Source organism: Onychomys torridus, unplaced genomic scaffold, assembly GCF_903995425.1.
Source record: "Onychomys torridus unplaced genomic scaffold, mOncTor1.1, whole genome shotgun sequence".
NCBI classification, from domain to species: Eukaryota; Metazoa; Chordata; class Mammalia; order Rodentia; family Cricetidae; genus Onychomys; species Onychomys torridus.
The window spans coordinates 29803-57020 of record NW_023413756.1 but is presented as its reverse complement, the minus strand read 5'-3'; the positions used below and the strand labels follow the sequence as shown (position 1 = coordinate 57020).

The 27218-nt window shown below is 46.9% G+C and overlaps 1 protein-coding gene across 2 annotated transcripts in view; it reads left to right on the top strand.

Annotated features, from left to right (window-relative positions):
* Positions 1–27218, top strand: part of Colq (collagen like tail subunit of asymmetric acetylcholinesterase) — a 57292-nt gene that overhangs the window by 9364 nt on the left and 20710 nt on the right. Inside the window, exons 1-10 of one of the 2 annotated variants that reach the window (XM_036176714.1) lie at positions 8972–9302; positions 14122–14234; positions 14870–14968; positions 18475–18519; positions 18843–18869; positions 20340–20411; positions 22924–22986; positions 23429–23455; positions 24351–24395; positions 24554–24589. In XM_036176714.1, the coding sequence (XP_036032607.1) occupies positions 9224–9302; positions 14122–14234; positions 14870–14968; positions 18475–18519; positions 18843–18869; positions 20340–20411; positions 22924–22986; positions 23429–23455; positions 24351–24395; positions 24554–24589 (606 nt within the window). In that variant the 5' untranslated portion in view covers positions 8972–9223. Of the gene's footprint in view, positions 1–8971; positions 9303–14121; positions 14235–14869; positions 14969–18474; positions 18520–18842; positions 18870–20339; positions 20412–22923; positions 22987–23428; positions 23456–24350; positions 24396–24553; positions 24590–27218 lie in introns of those variants that run through there. The other variant, XM_036176713.1, reaches the window with a different exon arrangement.

Below are 27218 nucleotides of genomic sequence, written 5' to 3'. Positions count from 1 at the left end.
AGAAAATGTGGAATGTAAACACAATGGGGTTTTCTTTACCTGTAAAGAACAAAATTGTGCCATTTTCAGGAAGGTGTCTGCAACTGGAGAGCATCCTGTTGAGCAAAACAAACTAGATTTAGATAAATACCATGTTTCTCTTATAGAAGGACTCCAGACACTATTCACAAACACAAAGATAATACATGTTTATAATGATAGTGCACAGAACTATGAAAACACATATTAACATGTATGTTTCCATATGAAAATAGGAAGGGACCTGTGTGGAGGGATGAAATGGCCTAAATAGAGAGGGAAACAGGAGAGGGTAGCAAGGAAGATTGACAAAATGATATTTCTCTCATGTGCAGAGTATATATTTATATACAGCTTGATTTTATGCAGATAATCATGGCCACAGTGAGTTTATGAGTCCAGCGGCCATGTCAACTTCATAGCACCCCCACCCACCAGCTCTTACATGGTTTCTGCCATCTTCATCCATGATTTTCCTGAGCCGTGTGTGTGTGTGTGTGTGTGTGTGTGTGTGTGTGTGTGTGTGTGTGCGCGCGCGCAAATGGCTCATTTAAGGCTTTGTGCAGTGAAGCAGACAGCATGTGTAAACACACCCCTGACTGGACTTCTGTTTCTGGAAACTCATCCATAACACACACAACATATAAAGAAGAATGTGATTTGGGGCATCATTCGCATCCAGTGAATGTTTGCAAGTCACCTGATTGCACATCAAAAGGAATGGAGTGGACACATTTTGGTTCTTCCAAGTGGAGAAATGTTATGAAGCTGTATAAAAGAATGTAGGTGCATTTTATGTAGTGTGGAGGTCTCTGCAACCCCCACAGCCAGCAGAACAACCATCTGTGAGAGGCAAGAAGGTGTTTGCTTCAACATAACTCAGTAGCCACTCTTGGTTCAAACGTCTGGAGTCTGACCCCAAGTTTCTTTTAGGTATATCTAAGCACAGCATAATTTGGTGAAAACGTATCCTGGTGTTAACTCAATCCCACATGCACAACAAAGCACATATAAATCTCTTTGAGGAACAAAGCAAGCTAAATACAGATCAGATGTGACTACATCAAAACTCTTTGTAAAGTTAACAAAGATGAGTTCTATAGATTGACTGAGAAAATCAGGCTTATGATAAGGGTCTGGGGGGGGGATCTGGTGTGGTTTTCACCACACAGATAGTGCAAAGGTCACCAGGCTGTTAACCATATCTGTTTACAGCTTTCAGGGCAGATAACAGATTATACATCCTTTCTCTTGAAGGAACAACCCTGTGTATTTAACACTCCAGGGTCTCATAGTGCTTATCTGTGAGCACAGAGACCACCATGCCTCATGCAATATAGTGAGATGGAATAATCATTTGGATGTGTGTAAAGGAGCTAAGAGGGCTAGATATGGTGACACACAGCAGCAATCTCAGCGCTGAGAAAGCTAAGACAGGGGTTTCTGCAATTAAAAGGTTACAGAAAGCCTCAGGTTTGTTTTGGCAACTTGCTCCACTGAAGCTCAATAGAGTCCAAAGGGGCAACCCCGTGTTCCCCAATTTCTGTAATACAGGGATTCGGGTGAGTTGGTCAGATGCCTGTCCATGCCTAAGGCATTCGAGGTCTCCCAGGCATCCAGCTTCTCTCTTTCCCACTTGTTGTGGAACCCCAGACAACTTATATAGCAGGTTGAGATGGAAGGGGCATTTAGGGGAAGGGGTTAAGTGATCCGTGTAGTTTTGTATTTCAAGTTCCCATAGCAAAGTGTCGCCGTGGAAAAATGAAGGCCTGGAAACACAGGGTCTTTCCACCCGTCCACAGCTGTCAGCAGGTGTTGGCCATAACTCACCCTGCAGGCCCCGGGCGGCTGACCTGTGGCCAGATTTCCTGAATAATTCCACAACCTTGGCCTTCCCTGTCAAGCTGGGCAGAAGATTTAATAGTGCCTGCTGATGGATGCCGGCTGCTGGAATTGAATTCCCAGGCAAGGCGCAGCCAGCATGGAGGAGGCTTCTTGATGTTCCCTGGTCTCCTAATGACATTGTCTCCTCCTCCTCTCCATCCACAGGCCATTTGGTCAAATTAGAGCATGAACTCAAAGAAGCAGATGCCTTCCTTTAGATGAGATCCAAGACAATTCCCCTGTGGAAGGAAAGGGGGTGGATTTGTTTTCTTTTGTTCCTGTGGGCAAAGGAGGCACTGTGGATATGTGGCTTGGATAAAACCAGGAGGTGGTTCTTATTCTTCCTTGTAGCTCCTCTCAAGGTGTCTTTATGGCATGTGGGGTGGGCTGGGGAGGTGTCTTATCCTCATGATGAGTGGCTGCATACTCCTCAAAGCATTGACACCCAAGCTCTGTGTGGCTTCAGGGCCCCCAGATGGGTCAACAGAGGTGCAGGGTGGACCTGCCTCAACCTTTATGTTACAGTTCTGAGTTGCTTGCTTAAATTTTTTAATTTTCTCTATTATTATAAATAATTTCAAAAATTCGAAAGGAATTGTGAAAGAATTGTTCAGGGGCCACCAGTGTTCAGCTCACTGCTGTGGGCTGAATGGTGCCCACCCCCCTGCAAGATTCCTCACAGCCCCCAGTACATCAGAATGGGACTGTTGAGGGTATGGGGCCTATAAAGAAGCGACTGAGTTAAACAAGCCTTAGGGGAACCTTCATCCACTCTGACCAATGACCTTATGAAAGATGGAAACTTGGACATACTAAGAGAGACCAGGGACACAGGCACCAGGGAGAGGCATGGAGGGACATAGCATCCAGTTGCTCATGAGCCAGTGAGGAAGGACATAGGAGAATCTGAGCCTTCAGCATGTTGACTTTGGATTTCTAGGGACCAGACCTATGAGAAGTGAGTGTGTGTTGACGAAGTCACCTGGTCTGAGATACATCAGTCCACAGCTCAACAGTGAATCACCAACCACTCCAATTCTCTTCAGACAGTGCTTGGCCATGTTCACTCCATCATCTGTTCAACCATCTGTCTTCTTTTTCTTATTGTTTTGGTAGATTTTAAAGTGACTTGAAGACTCTGCCCACTTTGAAGAGTAGAGAAGGTAAATGTGTTTGAGAAAGCCAATCAGTCAGCACATTCTATTGAGCCCTGGCTGTGACTGGGTGGAGAGGTGGCTCGGCCAGTAAAGGCACATGCTACTAAGCCTGATTTTTTGAGTTTAATACCTGTGACCCATCTGGTAGAAGGAGAGTAACCACTCCTGTAAGTTGGCTCTAACTTCTACATACATGCCACAGCACATGGACACACACACATGCACATAAAGAAGATAAATAATAAAAACTTTAAAAAAGAAATGTAGGATTTTTCTATATTTAAATATAAACACAATAATCATAATCATATCACATATATAACAATCACACACACACACACACACACACACACACACATATAATGAAAATAGGAATTTAAAGGAGTTGGGAGATGTGGACAAGAGAAGTTAATGAGGGGAGAATATAGTCATGTTTTCTTTTATAGAATCTAGACATTCATACATACATTCATACATTTATATGAAATTATATGTCATGAATACAGAAGGGATTACTTGGGAGAGAAGGGATGAAGAGAGAAGGGGTGAATAAGAGCAAGGAATGATGACACATGAGTGAGAATGTGGTCATAGAACACCTATTATTTTATGTACTAACAAAAATAAAATAAAAGCAGACAGGCCACTAGTGTTGGTAAATGATCATGGTACAATCTCTGACTTCTTTAGTATTTGTTCTCTGAGTGGTACTGGGCATTGTGTCCCCAGTCTGTTCAAGTTCCAGGTGAGCCAGGGCTACATAGACCTTGTCTAAAGAGAAAAAAAATTCTAATCACAGTTTGGCATCCATAGTGAGGGATGAATCATCTTCAGGCAGGCGCTCAGGCTGTGGGTCCTTTGCATATCATGACTCCACCATCCCTCAGGTAGAATTCCCCACACTTAAAAGTATTGGTAAGAATGGTTGGTCACATGCTCCAGTTCCCTGGGGCTGCACTGGCCTGTGGATGAACTCTTCGAGGGAACTGTCAACCTTCTCTGTACAGCTTCAACTCCTAGACAGTCCTGAGATGGATACTCAGTAGCTGGGAGGGAGGTAGCCAGCCAGGAGGGAGGTAGCTGGGAGGGAGGGAGGGAGGTAGCCAGCTGGGAGGGAGGGAGCCAGTTGGGAGGGAGGGAGCCAGCTGGGAGGGGGATCAGAATGGAAGGAAGTTGCTGGCTCCACAGAAGTAGTGAGAAGAACAGGAAGGGTACAAGTAGCTGGGGTCAAGTGAGCTGTCCTCCGAGCCTGGCTAAGGTGTCTGTGAGAGGCCACGTCTTTACAGAACTCTATGAAAATTCCTTATGAACCCCATTTCCAAGTATGTTCTAGTTATGGAGTCCAGACCTATTAACATGTTTTCACCAAGAGTCATTTTCCCCTTCACAAAATGGAGATGGTTAGCCAAGAGGACTAATGGCAAAATGTGTGGAAAGTGCTAATCCAGCATCATCATTATTTTAGTGTAGAAAAGCTTAGCATGCATAGGCATTCAATAAATGTCTGTGGACTCCAGTGAAATGTTCAGGGGGGCTATCTCAAGACAACAAAGGCAGTGGATCTGGAGGCAATATTTAGTAGAACTCAAGGCTGTTGCCATTGACTAGCTCTGTGGGAGACACAGGTCTAGATCAGCTCTAGTACAAGGACAAGTGGGGACTTAGCAGAGCCAGTTGGATGAGTGGATAGGAAAGTACTAGGGTAGCGGGATGCTGGCAAAACCAGCTCACAAGAGTTTGTCAAAAGCCGGTCAGAGCCACTTAAGGTCAAGAGTGGAAATGAGGACTTGAGTTGATGTCAAGAAGGAGAAGTCCCTTTAGTTGATTAGTTGGGATGGGAGTGGGGTACGACAACTATAAGAATGGACGCAAGTTCAAGCCCAAGTTCAGCTGGAGTCTCAGTTAAGAGGAGTCAGTGAAGCATGTCAAGGGAGAAGGGGCATTTTTTGTCAGTGGCCTTCTTCAGCCTTCCCACTGCCCAGGAAGGTCTGGAGATGGGACAACAGATTTGAAGTACCCTATGGCTGGTGGGATTCTGAGCTCTGCTCTGTAGTCTTCTGAAAGTATATGTGTGCATGGGTACATGTGTACGTGTATGCGTGTGTGTGTGTGTGTGTGTGTGTGTGTGTGTGTGTGTGTGTACACGCATGCATGCATACATGCACATGCATGCTCACTTATGCATGTGTGTAGCATGCATTTAGAGACCAAAGGTCAACTTGCAGGGGTGGGTTTTCTCTTTCCACCAGTCCCAGAGCCCTGGGACTGAACTCAGATTGTCAGGGTTGACAACAAGTGCCTTAACTCAATGACTCTTTTCCTTGGATTTTGAAATAAGGTCTCACTATGTAGCCCAGGCTGACCCAGAACTCACAATCCCCCTTCCACAGTCTCTGTAATTCCAGGCTTATAGAATCTTGGTTGTTCACCACCATATCTGTCTCAACTATGGACACCTTTGTCTCACATGAGAACTCTGAGTCCCTGGGGTCAGGTGCTGGAATTAGCTTGGCCACAGATACCAACCTATGCAGCAGTGGTAGGTGAGCCAGTGGAGGCAGATGCTGTGACAGAATTCATTTGGGCTGTTATCTGCAATGACAGGGCCCTGTGCTTCAGTGGGGACTGGAAATTCTGGAACGGTGCCCAGGGAGGCAATTTTCCAGAAGTGGTCCTCTGGCCTGGGTGATAAATCCCAGAGCCACAATTAAGACAAAGCACTGTGAATGTGACACCTGTTGACAACGGCAGGATGGACCAGAAACTGATTATGAATGAAACTTTGCAGGCAGCTCGTCAGTAGGAAGCTGGGCCTGGGCCCAGGCCTAAGAGTGAAGCTAAGAAAGAGGCTTGATACCAGGGAGGAGGGACACACTTCCCTCTATTCAGTGCCCTGCAGAGGCGCCCCATGTCCAGGAAGCACAGCCACTGTAGAGTGAAGCTGGAGAGAGCTCAGAGCTCACCTGGAGGACGCCCCTTCATCTGCAGGGGAAATTAGTCATCGCATTCAAACAGCAATTTCCTGCCAGGGGTAAAGACCAGGGATCCTCAGGCTCGGGCTGGCTAGGAGCTGGAAGAGCAGCACAAAGGTGGTCTGGGAAGACAGACAAAGAGAACAGGATAAAATTAGAAGTGGAATAAGACAGAAAAGAGCATCCAAAGGACACACAGAAAGATGTAGGACATAGATTCATAGCCTGTTATTTAGAACAAATAGAAACTCAGAGGTGCTCAGGGCCCAGTGAGGGGGTGGGGGGAGCACTGACTTATTTTCACAGGAGTGACATGTGGCCAGCTGAGCTGGTTACATGTTAAATCTTTTAAAGAAAAGTTTGATGTTAGGGGCTAGAGAGACAGCTCTGCAGTTAAGTGCACATCTTGCAGAGGACCCAGGTTCTATTCCCTGCACCCACATGCAACCACCCATAACTCTAGGAGATCCAGTGCCCTCTTCTTACCTCTGAGGGCATCAAGCACACATGCGGTATGCACAAATATATGCAAAACATTCACATAAAACAAAGTGAATAAATCTTTTGTTTTCAAGTCTGATTCTACATGGTATAAAAAAGAAAAAAAGAGTAGTTTTTCTGTGAAAGTGGAGAACTTCCAAGGGTTTGTGACGTGATGCTTGGGGAAGAAATAATGAAAGATCTGGTCAGATGTGGTGGCATGAGCATGTAAGCCTGGTACTAGGGAGCACGGGACAGAGGAATTACTGTAAGTTGAAATCCTAAACTACACCACAAAATCCTAGGATAGCTTGGGCTGTAAATGTGACCTATCCAAAAAAGAAGGTGAACAGAGGGAGGAAGAAGAGGGACAAGGGGACTGTGTTAGTTATTTTCCTGTTAACTGTGACAGAACACCATGACCAAGGCAACGTGCAGAAGGCCCTGAGTTGTCTTATGGCTTCAGAGGGTTAGAGCCATGATGGTAGAGTGAAGGCATGATGGCAGGAACAGCTGAGAACACATCTGGATGGGAAAGCAAGCAGCAGAGAGCACCCTGGGAATAGTGATGGTCTTTGAAACCTCAAAGCCTGTCCCTCAGTGACACACCTCCACCAACAAGGCCACATCTCCTAGTCCTTCCCAAAGCAGTCCAGGGACCAAGAATTCACACAGATGAGCCTGTGGAGGCCATTCTTGTTCAAACTGTCATGGGGGCTATGACCACAACAGGAGAACTGGGCAGATAATGCAGGTGATGTTCAACTGTTGGGCCTCTAAACCAAGTGCTCCCTGCCCTGATGTCTTTAAAAAATAATTTATTTAACTTTATTTTATGTGCACTGGTTTGAAGGTCTCAGATCCCTTGGAACTGGAGTTATAGACAGTGAGCTGCCATATGGAGTCTGAAAGAGGAGCCAGTGCTCTTAACCTCTGCACTGATGTCTTAGACCTAGTTCCCAGAGGAACGGGCCCAATCCTTCCCTCTCCTCCTCCTCCTCTTCCTCCTCCTCCTCTCAACTTTGGGTGAGAAAAACCTCTGCTTTCAAGCCTCAACTAAATGCCACCTCTTCCAGGAAGCCTCTAACGACTCACTTCACTCTTTCTCCATCGACTACCTCTTCTCCTGGGAGTCCCTCCAGACACCCCATCACATACTCTACTCCTTTATCTTGAACAAGTTGTCCAAATACGGTTGATAAAGAGCCCTCTTCTGTGCCAGAAGTGCCAAAAGCCCTGGCTCTAATCCTCCTGACTGAGTAGCACAGTAGTTTATGTGACACTCACTTTACAGATGGGAAAGCTGAGACTCTGAACAGACGTCTTCCTCAAGGGTACATAGCTGTTAAGTGGCAAGACCAGGAATTAAACCATGTTCGCCTGATGCCAGCATCAGTACTGATTCTACAGTGACACTAAAGAGCACATTCTTGAAGCTGGAAATCTAGTCTAGTCACTGTACACCCACACACTTGGCCCTCTCTACATGTTTCTAGTGAATGATGCATATATTGGCTGGATCTGGTCACTGTCCTTTCATTTGATGATATAGTGCTGGGGTCGGCAGACTATATATAGCCCAGGAGCTGAAACCAGCATGCCTCCTATTTTTTTTTTTTTTATAAATAAAGTTTTATCAGTACCTGGTCACACTCATATCTTTAGATATTGCCGACAATTGCTTTTGTGTATAATGGCAAATTTGCCACAGAGACCATGTCTCCCAGGAATCCTGAAACATTTAATATCGGCTGTTTGTAGGAAAGGTTTGCTCTTCTTGTTATAAAGCTCATTGCTAAAATGCTTAAATCAGTGCTTTTTACTAAGTCCCAATAGCCTTGTCTTTCATGGTTTAGAATATTGTATGTTCATGCTTTGGGTATACAGTATCAGGCATATTTCACTGTGAATCTGACACATGCCCACTTTATTATTTTATAGAAAAGTTCCTATAAAAAGGTTTGAGGCTGGGGATGTAGCTCAGTGGTAGACTACATGCTTAGCATGCATGAGGTCCTGGGTTCAACCCTCATGATCCTTGGAAATATACATATATGTATGTGTGTATACGCATATGTATTTACATATGTAGAAGACTACACAGTGGTATACATACATACATATATACCATATATATGTGTGCGTGTGTGTGTATATATATATATATTATATCTAAGGTTTGTGTTTTGTGATCTTGAATGTGACTTTAATGGAAACACCTTGCCAGATACAGCGAACAGACCATGCAGGTCTTCCCTGAAGCAGAAGAGGGCAGAGTCTCCTTGGACACCCTCTGTGCAGTGCGACTCTGATGCATGCCAGAGCAGTATTGATGAGGCAGTTCTGAGGCAAATGAAAAGCCGCTGGCTGGCAGACTGTGTTGTTTCCTCCTAGTGGTGTGTGAGGTGATCAGTGCTCTAAGCTCCCAAGCTCATATGCCCTGGGCAGAGGATACTGTGTCTTGCTGTGGCCTGCCCTACAGAAGCATCAGTGAGGAGCTAGAGCAGGGCTGCTTACCCATCCCTGCTCCCTGGAGCTCAGGACTGGCCCCTGAAAGCCTGGCATCTGGGGCAGAAGCAACATCAAAGCCGGGATTGGCTGACTCCCACCAAAAATGCCAAGCAGGCCAGGCCTGGGCAGCTTGGGGGCGTGACAAATCTCAGCCTGTCTCTAGCTTGTGTTCCTCAGCCAGTCTGCCTTGGGCCTTGCCCCATGATGACGGGCCCATCATTCAGCTTTACTTACCTTCTCACCATTTCAGGACTTCTCTGTCACTCAGCTGGCTACTTGGGTAAGTGTGTGTGTGCATGTGTGTGTGTGTGTTAGAGAAAAGAGAGAGGAAGAGGAGAGAATATGTGCATAAATTATTTTTTTAAAACACTTGGACAGTAAGCTTGCCCTGGGAGCATTAGTAGACTTTAAATTTGAAACTCCTCTGCCAGTGTTAGGATTGCAGTGTGAATGGGGTGTGATAGAGTCAGTGAGGGCCTTGCATACATGATGTGTATGAATTTGTTTGTTGTTCCTCTTGCGACCTTGACTCCAGGGTGTTTGGCAGCTGTTATCTCCTTGGCTTTGAAGTAAAACCATGTTCTGTGGTCCATGACACCCAACCCCCACCCCTTGGCATTAGGTGGCTGGGATGCTCGCCAAATGGCTTGGGTGATGTGGCTCAAAGGCAGCAGCCACCAAAACATCGAATCACTTCCTGTGCAGATGTGTCCTCACTTGCCGCCCAGGCCCACTCTGGTGCAAACCTCCCCCACAGACTTTTAAAGAATTTCAAAATGCTTTCACCTTTAGGACCAGAATTTGTTTCTCAAAGGCAGTAGGGTCTGTGCAAGGATGGGGTCAAGGGGAAGTCCTAGGAATAAATCTTCTCTGGAATGTATGAATTAGAGGTGACTTTGGGCAAATTGCAGCTAGCTAATGTGTGGATGTCACCGTTGCTAGCCCTTCCAGCCTAGCATGGATGCACCCAGTGATGCCATGGAACATGCTCCTTTCATCTCGCCTTTCGCGGTGTTTCCTTCCAACACCATTCCAACAGGTGGGAGAGAAGTGAAAACTTCATAGGCTACCACCCTGTCCCAGGCAGATGCAGGACCACCCTGTCCCAGGCAGATGCAGGACCACTCTGTCCCAGGCAGATGCAGGACCACCCTGTCCCAGGCAGATGCAGGACCACCCTGTCCCAGGCAGATGCAGAACCACTAGCATCTGGCTGCACTTGGCATTTTCCGACCTACAAAGGCAGGATGTGTTCTTCCATAGCTGCTTCCTTTGGTGGCTTTTAGTGACACACTGGCTTGCTCTGAGGGATGCTATTTGGTGTAAGAGTTTGAAATAGGAATGGCTGTCTTGGTGGCCTTGCTTGGTGGCCTGGGCTTGTCTTGCATGTAGGAAAATGAAGATAGACCTAGCAGTGATCCTGGTGTCATACTGGTCTTAAAAACTGCCTTTGGAGGTAGTATATGCCAAATTCTTGGTGGTAGAGATGAGGAAACTAAATCCTTGGGCTGAGAAAGTGAGTTGTACGGTATCACATGGCCATGTGCCCCCCAGACTCACATTCTTAGATGCAAGTTCCTATATTTCCAAGAGTCCATTGGTGTAAATCACTTTCCAAGAATGTACCTCAGTTTTTCAAAACAAAGTATGGAAAAGTATCCTTTCCGATGAGAAAAAACAAAAAATCAAAAAACAAAACCCTAAACATCTGCCAAAACCTTCATTAAACATTTCCTCTATTTTGTCAGTGCTATTCCCACAGATAACGTGGCATTGGTGTCTTTAAGTGAAGGCCGGTGGTCTTGGAGTCTCTTGGTAGTTGACATTGCCAAGGCAGCTGCCTGGGGCTGAGCCATGCACATGGTGCACCCGGCCACAACAGGTACCATGTACTACACACACACACACACACACACACACACACACACACACACACACACACACCAGTTTCCATCATGATAGAGCCTTCTGGGACTTTTCTATGCAGGTCCCTGAGCTTAGGCAGGATTCCAGCCCAGCGGGAGACAGCACAGGCCTGGGAGAGACTCAGGCCACTCAGCACCGAAATAGACATCTGAAGCCCTGGCTTAGCTGACAGGCAGAGTGAAGGGGGCGGGAGTGCTGCTCCCAAACTCTTCCACCTGATGGAAATACTCAGTGCTGGAATGAGCTGCAAATAAACCAGACAGTGCTAAAAACACACAGCTCCTAGCATTGGGGGAGGGGCAGAAATCGAAGCCCTCCACCTGCTGGGATGAAGTAGGTCAAGGGGGAGAGTGAGGAGGGATGGGGTAGTGTGAAAGGCAGATGCTCTGGTAGCAGAAACAGCTGATAGTTTATGTTCCCTGAAGATGCCTCCAGTTTCTAGGAAGAAGTGAGGGGAGTGATTGCCTTCAGAGATTCAAGCTCTTTCCATAGCGGGGCTCCCAGGGTGCTGGACAGGCCACACTGGAGACCATATATGGACTGGAAAATCAATGGTGATGGTGCAAATTAGCCACACAGCCCGCCAGCCTCCCAGGTGTTCTTTCTGGGTGGGTCCTCTGGAGAACTGCAGCCTTGGATCTTGGCTGTCTACTGAGGTAAAAGGGAGATAAAGGGAAGGGTCTGGAGGGGACTCTAACAGGCTTCTGAGGCTAGTGTGTACCTGCCACCATCTTCACTAGCCCAAGGTAGCATGGAGAAGCTGAAGCTGTTTCCTGCTGGCCTCTCAACACTGGGAAAGAGCTGGGGAGAGAGCAGAGTCTGAAAACTACCGGGCTGGAGAGATGGCTCAGAGGTTAAGAGCACTGACTGCTCTTCCAGAGGTCCTGAGTTCAATTCCCAGCAACCACACGGTGGCTCACAGCCATCAATAATGAGAGCTGGTGCTCTCTTCTGGCGTGCAGGCATACATGGAGGCCAAGTGTTGTATACCTAATAAATAAATAAATCTTTTAAAAAAAAAGAAAGAAAAAAGAAAATATCACTTCCCACCAAGAAAGAGGACAGTAGGGGCTGGAGAGATGGCTCTGTAGTTAAGAGCTCTAGTTGCTCTTCCAGACAACCAGGGTTCAAGTCCTAGTACCCACTCAGAAGCTGTTAAGCCCAGCTCCAGGAGGCGCCCTCTTCTGGCTGTCTCAGACACACTATGCATACATGCACAGACGTACATGCAGGCAAAGCTCTCATACACATGAATTAAAATTTACAAGGAAGAAAGGAAAGAAGAACAGTGGCCTGACAGCTGGAGCTGCTCAGGTCCAGTGTGCATGGCTTTAGCTACGTACGGCACATAATTCCATAGACGTCAACCTCAGACATCACCACTCTGTGACCCTGATGGATCAGGGCAAAAGCAAGATTATCCCCAAGTCATAACCAAACACAGAGGCAAGCCAAGGCGATCCCACCATGAAATGACCATTCTCATTTTTGTGTGTAATCAGCTTGTGCTCTGCTCCATTCTTTCTCCCAGAGAAGAACCAAGCCAGCTGGTTGCAGAACAGCCCATTCTGCTTGTCAGTAGCTGTTCCAAAGCAAAGCCAGACTTTGCATCTCAGTCTCCTCCGCAAATCTGCAAGAAGCCAGAGCCCTAGAATAAGTTTCTCATTGTGCCTCCTGGTTCTTCCTGTATGTGTGTTCCCCCTGTGACGATGGTGGTGGTGCTTGGCTCAGGGTTACTATGACGATTTGGCGTGCTTGTGTACATGAACCACGCAAACGGTGCCTAACAGGTAGTCACATGTAGCCAGTATTTGTCACTAAATTGTGTGCAACTCTTTTTTTTTTTCTTTTTTTTTGGTTTTTCGACACAGGGTTTCTCTGTGTAGATTTGCACCTTTTCCTAGAACTCACTTGGTAGCCCAGGCTGGCCTCGAACTCACATAGATCTGCCTGCCTCTGCCTCCCCAGTGCTGGGATTAAAGGTGTGTGCCACAACCACCTGGCTTGTCACTAAATTGTTAATTTGGCAACCACCTACAGAAGTCTAGTGTCTACAGGTGCACTGTTAAACCCTGGGGATGGAAACTGGCCCCTGGCCCCCAGGAAGCACAGCTCATGCTGGGAGAAAGTTTTAGCCTGTGGAGAAGCATGGACACAGGGAGAAACTCAGAGAAATGTGTAGCAAGGCCCCTGAAGCTTGGTGTTCAAGTGAAGGAAAGCTTCCTTGTGATAAGATTCAACATGAGCTGGCACTGAGAGGCTCGGGAGGCCCACCTGGGCTTCTTCTGTGAGGTCAGATATCCAAGCGAGAGAGGGACGTAGAGGTGCCAGGAAAACTAGGAACTGAAAGACGTGGCTTTTTTGCTGCTACAAACATCCTAGTGCACCTGCCTTTCCACTGGTAAATTCCTAGAAGCGAAACCGCTGTATGTCTGTCTGTCCTGCTTTAATAGAAAACACCAAGCAATTTTCCAAAGCAGATACCAGCCTCCATACCTGCTAGTTTAGAGTGACAGTTCTGGTTGTCCCCCATTCTCAACACGTTTATCTCCTGTCCTTTTCCTTGTAGCCATTCTGGTATGTGAGCATCACCGTCACCCTGTGCATATCAGTGATGCTCAGCAGGATGGATAAAGACATTATGGTCTAGCCACACGGCGGATCTCTGCAAGACTAAACAATAGCATGTTCCACTCCCTCAGACACTGTGTTGAGTAAGAGAAGACAAATATAGGAATTCATGCTGTATGCTTCAATTTGCATAAAATGCAAACATCTTCATGATGCATCTCTGGTGCTAGGGTCCAGTGGGTGTGGAAAAGCACAGAGGTTGGGGTTTATAGGCCTCTGCTGTTCCCTCTGTAGAACTCGATTGTGCCATGCCATGGAATCTGTGTCTTATTGCCTGCTATAACATAGATAAGACTCTGGAAAAACCAAGCTGTGCAAGTCCAGTGGCCTATTTGCTCCTTATGCCAGGGAAAAGGACACACACATCATTGTCTATGCCAGCCTCATCTAGCAGAGGCAAAGGGAAGGAAGGTCTGTGTCAGGCAACAAACAAGGGCCTGCTTACATCTCAAACAGGTCAGGAATGTCCCTTGGGCATGGTGGGCGTGGTGCAGGTCATCACCCTAGCCCCATGCTAAGGAGCAGCAGTTTTCTCTGAACAGCCCTTCCTGGCCTGGATCAGAAGAAGCGGGGTAGCCACAGAGCATGCTGCCTACTGACACCTCCACCACCCCCGCTGTTCCCACCGCCATTCTTCAGAGGCAGCAGAAGCCCGGTGAGTGCTCTGGACTTCGGTGAGTGAAATCTCCAGACTCCCCCGTGTCAGCTCTACCACCGGCTCAACATGGCCACTTCAGAATCTCATTTGAGAAAGGCAGCTCTACTTTCACTCAGGGACCAAGGCCCAGAGTGGGCATTGTGCCAATTGTGCCAATTTCTCTACACATCTGTTCTCCTGCCTCCTTAAATCTGCGAAGGAGGGAGTTTTTTTTCTCACCTGGGAATTAGATGTAGCAAAATGCCTCATCTTTTTGAAAACACTAAGGTACATTCATAGCTTCCAAGTTCCCATCAGCCATTCAGATGCAGGACTCCCCCATTTTCTTTTTTAAAATCAAGTATTTATGAAATCCTTGGGATGGGGGCAAGGATGGGAGAAGGGGAGACAAAGATGGGGTGTGAGGATAGAAATGGAGAAGCAGGGCAGAGAGAAGTTAGAGAATGGTGTCAAAATGCCGTTAGATATGAGGCATTAGGACAACCACAGTTTGTGAGAACTTATTTTCTATTAAAAACAAAAGTAGGGAAGAAAGAGCTCAGAGGTTCCCACTGCATAGGATCAGAGCGGGGTCGGGTCCAGGGAGGCCTCTTTCATTGGTCTGACCTCTAACCCATTGCTTTACTCTGAAGCTTCTCTCTCCAGACATGAAGAATCTTCTGGAACTTGAGGCCTCACCATCACCCTGCATTCAAGGCTCACTTGGCTCTCCTGGGCCCCCTGGTCCCCAGGTGGGTACATCCTTCCAGGCCCCCTGCTGTGTCTTCCCATAGACAAAGAAACCTAATGGGCAGAGCTTTGTAGCTCCTGCCCCTATGGCTGATTTTTCTCCTGTAGAGGCTCTCCAGCTCCAGAGCCCTGAGGAGCCTCTGGTGAAGAGTCACCTGTGCAGCCCCTGCTGTGATAGATCTGAGGGTCTCTATAGGATGCTGTCCACATGGTAGTGGCTGTTGTTGTCACCATCACCAAATACAGATGTGACCATCCACTCCACCTTTGGACCTAAAGGTGTTCACGCTCAGTGCAGGAAAGTGGCGATCAGAGGGACTGGTTACCTGAGCTTTCCTTACTCTGGACTGCTGTAAGCAGCCCCTACCTAATGTAAAAGAGAAGAGTGAGGAACGAGCAAGTTGCTAGACAAAGAACTTTCCAGAGAAACAGTGCACTCCAGAGACCCCCATCCTGGGGCTGGCCTGCTGCCATGAAGGCTTTTTCAACTGCTCTGAGGCTCAGGTCCTCAGGGTTGGGGCGGGGAGAATGTAGGTCTCTGTGCTGTCCTAGGCAGGAGGCATAGAAACCACCCCTCAGCTACATGAACCTCCTGTGGCTTCCTAGTATTAGGGGACTAAAAACTGAACTTCCTGACTTGGAAGACAAAGTCACAAAGTGGACCTGAGCTTGGATTGCTCCATTAGCTCGTACACACACTCCACCTTTGACTTAGCTACAATGTCTGCCTCTCTTCCTCACATACAATGTCTGCCTTTCTTCCTCCCATACACGGAGCTTCTCAGCCTCAGTTCTGTGCTGTCAGGGCCCTGCTATTCTTCCTGATGTTTTTGCTAACTCCTCTTAGTAACTCAAAAGTTGGTTTTTATGCTGCCTCCCTAAAGATGCATTTATCAGCCAAGCAGGATGACACATAGCTCTAATTCCAGCACTCAGAGGAGGCTGAGGCAGGAGGATTACCATGAGTGTGAGACCAGACTGAACTAAATAGTGAGTTCCAAGACTGCTTGGGCTACAGAATGAAACCATATCTCAGGAGGTGGTAGGTAGGGAAGGAGAGGAATAGACAGGAGAATTTTTTGCAATTATCACGTCTAAATCTATGGCATTGAATCTAGACCTGTCTGGGTTTCTAACTTTAGTTTTACTTTCTGTGGCTGTTTGCAGGCTATCAGGGCAGAGCTGAGGAATCTGGCAGACAGCAGATATGACCCTCTAAGCCTAAGAGAATTATTCTCTGGCTTTGTAGAGGAAAGGTTACTGATCCCATGTCTACAGGGACAGGGATATTGTTCACCGTGCTTTCCAGTCTACTCTACCTGTGAGCTATAGCTAGCCTGTTCTCCATAAACATTTCTTGACCCAGGTATGATGACAGGCTTATAATCCCAGCACTCGGGAGGCCGAGGCAGAAGGATCCTGAGTTTAAGAGTAGCCTGGGCTACATAGTAAGAGACCCTGTCTCAGAAACAAAAGAAACAAGGAAAGAAACAATACAAGCATCTTAAGAATGTTGTAATGAACATGATTTTGAGCTCAGAGGCCAGAGGCCACCAAAAAGCAACTGAGAAGTCTGCAGAAAGGCCAGATGAGAGTCCGCTAAGGTGGTTGGTTTCTACATCCCACCTACAGTGCTCTTTTCTGATGGGTCTTGATACTCATGAGAACCAACAGAGTGTGTGGAAGGAATCCTCTTTTCAGCTCAGAACAGCAGCCGCAGTCACACTAGTGCATCTCTGAGCTCCCACCAGCTCTTCTGAATCCCATGGAGGCTCTGCTGCCCACCCATGGAGTCTGTGCGGTCACCTCTCGGGACAATGAATGCTGTTGCTACTAAAAGTGAAATCTCTAAGTGAGCAGCTGGCAGCCTATGGGAACTGGTTAGAAATGCAATCTCACTAGGCGATTAACTTAGCCCTTGAGTTTGAAGCCAGCCTGAACCATACCATGAGTTATACCTGAGCTATACCCAGGCCAGACAGGGTAAGACTTCCATCACAGGAAGGAAGGAAAGAAGGAAGAAAGGAAGGAAGGAAGGAGGGAGGGAGGGAGGGAGGGAGGGAGGAAGGAAGGAAGGAAGGAAGGAAGGAGGGAGGGAGGGAGGGAGGAAAGAAGGAGGGAGGCAGGGAGGGAGGGAGGAGGGAGGGAGGGAGGAAGGAAGGAGGGAAGGAAGGAAGGAAGGAAGGAAGGAAGGAAGAAAGGAGGGAAGGAAGGTGGGGAGGGAATCTCACACTCTGCCCAGCCCCCTTCACTCAATCAGAATCTGTATTTGTTTGGTGGGTGCCAAGCTCAAATGATCTTGTAGAGTAGTTCTAACCATTTCAAGAAATAGAAGGCTTGGCAGAATGAAGAAAACAGAATTAAAACAACTTCCCTACTCCATTCCAAAACAGAAGGCAGGTAAACCAAAGGTGGTGTCTTCCCATTTTATCTTCACGGGATGGGGATGACCCCTGGAGAACTTCAAACATGCCTAGTGCTTATTCTCTCAACCCGCCCCCTCCGCCTCCCAGTCACTTGATCGGTCTGGGTATGGCCTGAGCTTTGGAAGTTTGCAAAGCTCCTGGGGAAATTGTAGCATGATGACAGGGTTTGGAGAAAGCACGCTTCCAACAGACTTTGCCTGGTGTTGTTCACCTGCTGACAGCAGTGGGACTGTGGAAGCTAAGGGATTTGGGGGGAGGGGGGTTTCTCTCTGCCATCCCCAGGAATTTGGAAAACAGTCATCAACTGAACTTACCACAGATGTGTGAAAACAGCTGCTTCTGGCTGTGGATGTGCAAAACACTGGTGTTTTTACCTCCTATGGCTGGCAATGTGACACAAGCATGCGCCTTACTTTAAAGAAAGCGCAGAGGAGAGGATTGTCAGCACGGAGACCCACAGCTCACTTGTGGGAATGCTTCTTTTTGTCTTCTTTATCTTGTTTGTTTGTTATTTGTAAGACAGGGTCTCAGGTGGTCCAGGTTGGCCATGAACTTGCTTGTGCAGCCAAGGCTGGCCTTGAACTCTCAATCCTCCTGCCTCCAGGTCCCGAATGCTGAGATTACAGGAGTGGGCCACTAAACCCCCGCTCCTCCCTGGAAATATTGGAATCAGCTGCTTCTCTATGAAAACTTAACTTTCCCTCCTGGTGGGGCCCTGAGAAGCATGGTGCAGGCAGTGAAGGATCCCTGAGGCCGAGGAGCTTCACAGTCTCCCCTGAAGGGCTTCTTCAAGACTCTGTGGTTGATCTTACCAAGCACTGAAGGATTCTAGGGAGGAAATTAAAATCTAGAGAGGGGCAACTGTAGTGCCATGAAACGATGTTGAGAAAGCTCAGGAGGGAGAGGAACAGAGGGGAGAGTGGGCTGCAGGGTGCAAAGGCTCCTGAAGGGGTGCCTGGAGCCCCCACAGAGTCTGCCTGCTTTGTAAAGGTCCAGGGCCACTGGCCGCTACCACAAACCCTCCCCTGCAGTCTTGCCTTGGTGGGGTACAGCTTTCTTCACTTCTTATCTCGATTGTGTAGGGTCCACCCGGGCTTCCTGGCAAGACAGGACCAAAGGGAGAAAAGGTATGAGCCACTGCTTTGTTCGTCCCATCCGCCTTTGTACTTACAGCTTGCTTTCTGGGGATGACTGAGGATGTTCTGGTTGAGATATCAAAATGTGTGCTCATTCTGTCTTAGCAGACGAGGAGGGCTCCCTGATGAATGGCTGCAGCTGTAGTAGGGGTGCTATTGGTGTGTCCTGCTTCGGGCCACAGGCATGGCAGATGTGCTCTAAATGGTCAAGTGACCAGCTGACTGATTGAGCTACAGCCATGCCCTACTAAGCATTCTGACTCCAGAACTTCTCTTCCAAACAACCTTTGTTTATCTGTCTTCTCTATGTACAGGGGGATCTTGGCCGTCCAGGAAGGAAGGTATGACTCATGCTGCTCTGTCAGGCAACTGTGCTGTGTGTGTGTGTGTGTGTGTGTGTGTTTTCAGTGGCTACCAGTACCTGGTGGAGGGCTGGTGCTGCCATCCCTCTGGTGATATCAGCATGCTTGCCTTTTCTGGAGCCTGTGGCATCTGACAAACCTTCCAGAGGTTGTGGGGTCTGGCCACACTTCCTCAGCCTCACCCGCAGCAGAGAACTCTCCAAAGAGTGACACAAAATGACCTTTGCTACTCGATTAAACTGGAATAAAGTGCTAGAGCAGACAGGAATGAATGGCTTTGCTTTGTAAATTACCATGGCTCAAAGAGAACCAGCCACATGACATCATTAGAGTCAGAGAAAGAACCAGCAGGTGATGTTGCTGTAGTCAGTGAGCACTGGCACTTAAGTTCTAGTTTTGACTGTGATTGAAGGAAGAGAAAATCTAGCTGAAAAGATGCCAGTGGCTTTATTACCAACAGAAGCCATAAACATACTTTTGCAAGGTACAAATAACAAGGGCAGCCACAGCTCAGACCTGGAGAGGATCCTGTGGCTGGTCTATGCTCAAATGCATCAATGTCTGTGTTGATTAGTAATGTCTGCCATGGTCATGGAAAGAAAAAGTAGAGTGTACACACCAGCATCTGACACTCCTGAGCTCTTGGCTGAACCTTTTGAATCCCAAGCCAACTGTGAAGTGATCCACTGAGTGTGGAGCCCAAGATAGACCCCTTAATCTATGCTCTTGTCCTCTTTCACTTGGCTGAGGGGGGCTTCTCTGGAAGCAGAGACACAGACAAGTGAATAAATTGCAAAGAGCACTGTCAGGAGGAACCTGTAAAGAGGGGTGAAGGGGTCATGAGAGAGTGTGGCCAACTCCAGTAGCCTGAATTTAGGAGTGTGGATTGCCTGTCTGTTTGTCCTTCCTTGATACCTTGATGGTAAGAGATCTGGGATCTTGGCTATAGGAAGGAAGGTTCATAAGTGACTGGGAAGCTCCAAAGCCCCAAAGTGAACTTCAAGGTTTCAGGCTTTGGTAGAAGTCAACAGGGTAGCCACTGAGGGTTGGTACATCAAGCAGGCAGACTGCCTGAGGGAGTTCCAGCAGCATCCACTGCTGCTCCCCACACAGTCCCAGCTCACATCACAGGACGACCTTGTGGAAAACCCAGAGGAAGCAAGGGCCAGTGGTACAGTGAACGGAGGTGACAAAAAAGGAAAACTAAGGAGTTTAGAACCCCCCTGCCTTCTTAAGAAGACTAAAACCTTGTTTGATAATGTAATATGACACCAAAAACCTAACTTATACCTGTTTGCCATGGTTTTTTAGGCCCTCATTCTTTGGAGGGTAGGGATGGAGGTACAGGGGGACACACTTAGTGGCCTTATACCTTATCAGGACCCCAAATATTCTTGGCTGGAGGGAAGCGTACCAAGGTATCTTGACTTTTGTTCTTGGTCTTTGAAGGGTAGACCTGGACCCCCAGGTGTTCCTGGCATGCCCGGACCCATTGGCTGGCCAGGCCCTGAAGGACCCAGGGTAAGTGTCTTTTGTGTTTGGGGCTCATGTGGTATCAGAACTCGAGGGGGAAGATGGCTACCTCCTGGGTCCTAGTCAACAATCAAGCACATGCATCTCTTCCTTGAGAGGGAGAAGAGCTGGAAGGGAGCAACCAGCCCTCAATCATTTCTCCTTCATGTGGTCTGTAGACCTGGGTTAGTGCTGTGACTCTGCTCCTGTGGAGAAGTGGGGCTGTTCCCTTCTTTCCCAGGAGCCCCATTTCCCCTTTGTCCTGATAATTAGTGTGCTAGTATTTGGCTTCTCTGAGGTGACCCAAAGGGAACCCGGGTCTGGGAAGCTATCCTGTCTCGCTGATCTGGCAGGTGGAAAGTACAGAATATTGACAGCCTGGAAGGATGCAGATCCTACACCGAGCAAGGGGTCACCCCTCCTCAGAGGAAGTATGCAAAGCTAACACATCCCCATCTTCCCTTATTTCATGTTCTTGCTGCCTGTCACAGGATGCAGGGCACAGAGGCCATGACTTGGAAATTTGACCAGCAGAAGCCAGGGCAAGGAGAGCAAATATTCTCTGCTGCTCCACCTTCCTGGCTATGTTGGTGACATGAAAATCCCAAGGAGATTTCTCTTTTAAACCCACTGTATCCTGGCTGCAGAGACAGAGGTGGCTCACAGTTAAGAGTAATGCTGCTCTTGTAGAGGTCTTGCGTTCAGTTCCCAACACCCATGTGGTGGCTCACAACCATCCGTAACTCTGGTTCCAGAGGATCCGATGTCCTTTACTGGCCTCTGTGGGTAGTAGGCATGTACATGGCACACATGCATATGTGCAGGCAGCTTTCAATTCACTGTATGGCCAGGCATGGTGGTGCATACTCACAAACCCAGTACTCAGAAGGCTGAGGTAGGATCACCAGGACTTAGAGGCTAGCTACAAAGTAAGTTCCAGACTAGCCTAAGCTAGAGTGATATCCTAGCTCAAACAAACAAACAAACAAACAAACAAACAAACAAACCGACTATAGAGAGCTAAGCTGTCTATCATGGCAGCCATGTACATATAGCTGTGAAGCCCTTGAAATGTGACTAATATAAATCAAGAACAGAAGGTTTCACTTTGCCTTCCCCAAGTTTTAATTTATAAAACTGTATTCGGGGATGGGGAGAGATCAGTAAGTGAAGATGCTTGCCACCAAGCCTGGCAACCTGAGTTCCATGCCTGGAACCCACGTGGTGGGAGGAGAGAACCAACTTCCGGAAGTGGTCCTCTGACCTCCATATATGTGCTATGGCGCGCGCGCGCGCGCGCACACACACACACACACACACACACACACACACACACACACAGAGTAAATGAAATGTAGTTTTAAATCTCATTATTTTACAATGATTACATGTTGAAGTGATAATTACATTAAATGAAAGTAAAATACTGGCAAAATTAATTTCACTTGCTTAGTTTTACATTTAAGGTAATTTATAAGGATATTTAAAATTCAGAATATGCAGCCAGGCATGGTGGTACATTTCCTATAATCCTAGCGCTCAACGGTAGAGGCAAGAGCATCAGTTCAAGGCCATCTTCACCTAAATTTGAGACTAGCCAGGGATACACGAGATCCTGCCTTAAAAAACAAAACAATAACAACAACAACAACAACAACAAAAAACCAAAAATAGACGACAAAACAAAGAAACCCAAACAAACAAAAAATAAAAACCCCACAAATTAATCCCCCTAATCAGCATATATTTGACTTTATACCTCTACTAATTAGAGGTGGCATGCAGTTTTGTAGTATAGATAATACTTAAGATTCAAACTTGCCGGATGGTGGTGGCGCACGCCTGTAATCCCAGCACTTGGGAGGCAGAGGCAGGTGGATCTCTGTGAGTTCGAGGCCAGCCTGGTCTACAGAGCTAGTCCAGGACAGGCTCCAAAGCTACAGAGAGAAACCCTGTCTCAACAAACAAACAAACAAACAAAATAAACAAATAAAAATAAAAATTAAAACTTATTCTGAGGCACAATGGAGCCCACCCTACTTGTTAACCACCCTGCTCCTGTTTATCTATCCAAAGGCTGATTGTTCCCTCTGCTGGGCTTCAAACTGAGGGTGAGAGTATAATGAAATGTCTGAAAGGCCCTCCCTATACAAAAAGCAAATCAGGCAAAGAATTTGTATGTGTGGCAAGCCTATTTTCTGAGGCCCTCATGCTGTCTCCCCACCCTCTCACAATCCTTTCCAGGAAAAGATCAAACATCACCATTTACAGCTTCTTAGTGAGTATTTAGTTTGGTGATCGGTACCATCTTGGGCATTTTTGTTCTCTATTTAATCTCAACGACCACAATGAAAGGTGGAGAGTGGAGCCCTGGGAGGAGGCAAAGGGGCATATGGGACCTCAAGTTTACAACCCAGACCCAACCGTCTGGTTCCATCCCAGTTTTTCCCCACAACTCCTGTTTTTGTTTCTCTAAGGAATATCACTGTGGTCCTTCTTTTCCATCTTCTAATTGACACAGAGTGAAAAAGGTGACCTGGGTAAGATGGGCTTGCTGGGGTCAAGAAGACCAGTGGGCACTAAGGTCAGTGTGTGGTCCAGATGGATATTCCCAGGTCATCTCACTAAGACTGGAGAGTGGCAGTTGTCTACAAAGAGGGGGAGGGCAGGACTGGGGGACTGTCACCTTGTGCTGGGGAGTCAGCCCTTTGGGGGAAATCATGTCCTGGGGTGTAGGGACACCAGGATCCTGTTCCTGTTGTTCTCTTTGGCCATCACGGTTTTGCCTCCAGACTAGGCTTTTGAGGGCTGAGAAAAGCTACATTTTTTTTTTTTTTTTATTTTTTAGGCATAGTATAAACACAATCCTCCTGAACATCTTCCTGTTTATGGCTACATGCCCCTTAAAACTCACAATAGAGTGCAGAGACAGCATACTCCCAGAGTCCTTCTGTTCTTACAGCACACCTGTCCTCACCTCCTCTGCTGTCTTGGGGGCTGATTATAAACAGTCTGCTTTCTTTTAGGGCTTCCCTGGATCCAGAGGGGAAAAGGTCAGTCTGTGTCTCTCCTGGCATCCCAGATCTTGGTCTGGACACAGTTCTGGAGTTGGGGGTGGGTTGAAGAAAGGCCCAGCTCTCTCTTCAGATGTCAACTGCAGCCATCATTCCAGGCTACTCTGTCCTTCATCGTGTATGGGCTGAGAGAGAAGAGGCCTCCTGAGGCAGGGCAATTCTGGTAAAAAGGACCTCCCAGTGAGGCTCCTGCCCCTGATAGGGAGCAGGGAAACAAATGAGAGCCAGGTAGGGAATTATTGTTGGTTAAATCGGCGCTGCTTGTGGCTGACCGTCACCTGTGGCCGCCATGCCGGCGGAGGAGGGTGCTGGAGGAAAGTCCACGAGCCATAGTTACCTTCCTAGAGCTTTATTGAGAGAGAGAGGGAGAGAGGGAGAGAGAGAGAGGGGGAAGAGAGAGAGAGAGAGAGACAGAGACAGAGACAGAGAGGAAGAGAGACAGAGAGACTGTGCAGAGGGAAGAGAGAAAGGGGGAACACAGAGGGTCTGCCCACTTTTTAGGCTGTCCCTTGTCCCAGGATGATGATGTAATTAAGGACAAAACCCTTACAGTTATCCTCAGTCAGCATAGGGGCGCTGGAAGAGGGGACTTAGCCTTAGGCCAGGTTTCTATCACCCAGCCTGCTCTTCTACCAAAATAAAACAAACACCAACAGGCACCTGTGGACACATGCCCTGGGAGATGAGAGGATCTGAGACCCCTAACTTTCTGTTTCCCTTCACTAACTAACATTAAGAGGTCTTGGGGGGTCTAACCAGAAAGCACACCTTTACTGGGCAAGCTACCTATTATCTGAGCCTAGAGCTTTGTCAAAATGAAGGTGTTGGCCTAGGGAGCTTATCAGTCTGACCCCCTCTTTTGGTTTTCTCCTAGGGATCCAGAGGTGAAAGGGGTGACTTGGGTCCCAAAGGAGAAAAGGTAATGGCACATCTGTACAAGTGATGTGCTGCAATGGAAGTGGGAGCTCCCCCACCTGTGGATTGATGGATAGCCATCATAAAAATGGCTGACCAAATCTGTCACAACCAGTTCCAAGTGGCATTTCAAAACAGTCACAGTATTTGTTCTTTTCACAGGGTTTCCCTGGATTTCCTGGAATGCTGGGGCAGAAAGTAAGTGTCTAGAAGTAGAGACGACAGACCTCACTCAGGTCCTCCAAACAGCACATGGAGCCTACTTCTGGTCCTTCAGGCAGAAACATTGATTTTAAGTGGGGAAAGTTCCAGTTCGAGATGGGGACCAAGTTGTCTTATCCACTGGGAGAGGGTAGCAGGGAGGTCTGAGGTCAACCTCCAGTTTAGTGGGAAAGGCTATTCCCACTCCTTCCATACATACACCATCTATGTATGGTCCCTCTTGTTTTTTCTACTTCCTGGAGCTCAATGACAAGATTCAAAAGCCAGAAGTTTTGTGAGAAGTGACTCCAATCTCCTATCTTAGCCACAATGGTCAAGACCCCTTGTGTCCCTCAGACCCTGGAGCAAATTCTGGATTTGTTTGATTTAGTTTCCCTGCTGCCTAAATACTCAATACAGTCTTCAAGGGTGGCAAACACTGTTGGAGGGACACAGGATTATTATAAATAGGTGACAACTATTTTATTTAATTAGTGAGATATTCAGTATCTCACTTGGGACAGGCCCAATTTTAAAAGGTTTCAGGTGTTAACAAAAAAACCATTCAGGGCCGGAGAGATGGCTCAGAGGTTAAGAGCACTGGCTGCTCTTCCAGAGGACCTGAGTTCAATTCCCAGCACCCACATGGTGACTCACAACCATCTGTAATGACATCTGGTGCCCTCTCCTGGCCTGCAGATATACATGCAAGAAGAACATTGTATACATAATAAATAAATAGATCTTTTAAAAAAAAATCATTCAGTAAATAACCATGGAGTGATATATTGATATAACAAAAATTGTGAAGGTGGCTATAGACTGACAGATCTGGGGACACTTTTATTTAGATTTAGGATCCAGAGTAAGGCTGGGTGTTGAATTCGGGAAGATGTCATAGCCTAAAGAAAGAAGCATACATGACCATGTAGAACAGCTCCCAACCTGACATGGAAACACTAGGTCCTTATATTATAAGACATTAACCATGTAAAACAGCTCCTGACATGATAGTGCTGGGTCCTCAGTGCTGTAAGTTACTGACCATGCTGAACAGTTCCTGAGCTAACATGAAAACACTGGGTCCTCAGGATGTGAGGCATTGACTGTGTAGGACAGCCCCCTAAGCTGTCTTGCTTACTTTTCTATTGTTGTGATAAGATACCATGACCAAGACAAGTTATGGAAGAAAGCGTTTCAGAAGCTTAAGTCCATGGTAGAGGAGAAAAAACATGGCATCAATTAGCTGAGAACTTCCATCTAGATCTACAAATATGTGTGTGTGTGTGTGTGTGTGTGTGTGTGTGAGAGAGAGAGAGAGAGAGAGAGAGAGAGAGAGAGAGAGAGAGAGAGAGAGAGAGAGAGAGACAGAGAGACAGAGACAGAAAGAGAGAGAGAGAAAGGGAGACACTGGACATGGCACAAGTCTTTTGAAACACAAAGCCCAACCCCAGTGACACACCTCTGCCAACAAGGCCACACTTCCTAATCCTTCCCAAACAGTTCCACCTAATGGTAACCAAACAGTCAAATACATGAGCCTATGGGGGTCGTTCTCATTCAAACTGCCACCTAAGCTAGCCTGGTAATGCTGGATCTTCATGTTGTAAGGTATTGACATTGGAAAGTGTTATCTTTACCTAGGTCACAAACTGAAATTCTTAAATAGGCAAACAAGTGTTTTCTTAGTATTTTTAATTCTTTTTAAACATTCACTTTAAAGTGCTACTTCCTAAAGTGTAACATTTTGATTGGGCAGTACCCAGCCATCAGGGCATGATGAAGTACTTTCAGTCATTATGCAAGTCACTGTGTGACATATTCTTACCTTAACCTATCAGAAACTCAATTCCTGCAATCCTAGATGGGATGCTGCATTTTCAAAATAGAGTAATTATATAAACAAATTAAAGCAAACCTCAAAAGAGAAGTGAGTCCCTTAAGATATTTGGCCTAGGTTTTCATTCCCTGCAACAGTGACCATCATAAATCACTGTAAAATTAAATATGACAGTTTTCCTGGCTTCTGCACCATTTCCTAGACTTGGCAACAGGAGCTATCTCCCCCTTTCATGGCAGGCTGTTTTAAGACAGAGCTGATATGATAACCATAATTAGGTCTTAGGAGAGAAATTAGATCAAGAAATTATAAGCTGCTTCTAGTTCATAAAGAGAAGGGCCACACTTCCTTCTGACAATCTCTTTTTAAAAATTCTTTTTTTTTTTTTTTTTTTTTGGTTTTTCGAGACAGAGTTTCTCTGTGTACCTGTGTAGCTTTGCACCTTTCCTGGAACTCACTTTGGAGACCAGGCTGGCCTCAAACTCACAGAGATCCGCCTGCCTCTGCCTCCTGAGTGCTAGGGTTAAAGGCACGCGCCACCACCGCCTGGCATAAAAATTCATATATTTTTTAATGGTGATGTTTTCTCCTAGCCAAGCAAAACATGCCCTGGGTCTCTTTAAGCAGCCCTAGGGAATTGTGAAACATCTCTGTGACCCATTATACTCTCACCACTGAGCATCCTGAAGGACAACATGGTCGAAAGACTACATGGACTCAAGAAAAATTCTTTCTTAAAGATTGATTTTTAATTGTACGTATGTATGTGTCTGCATGTAGGTATGT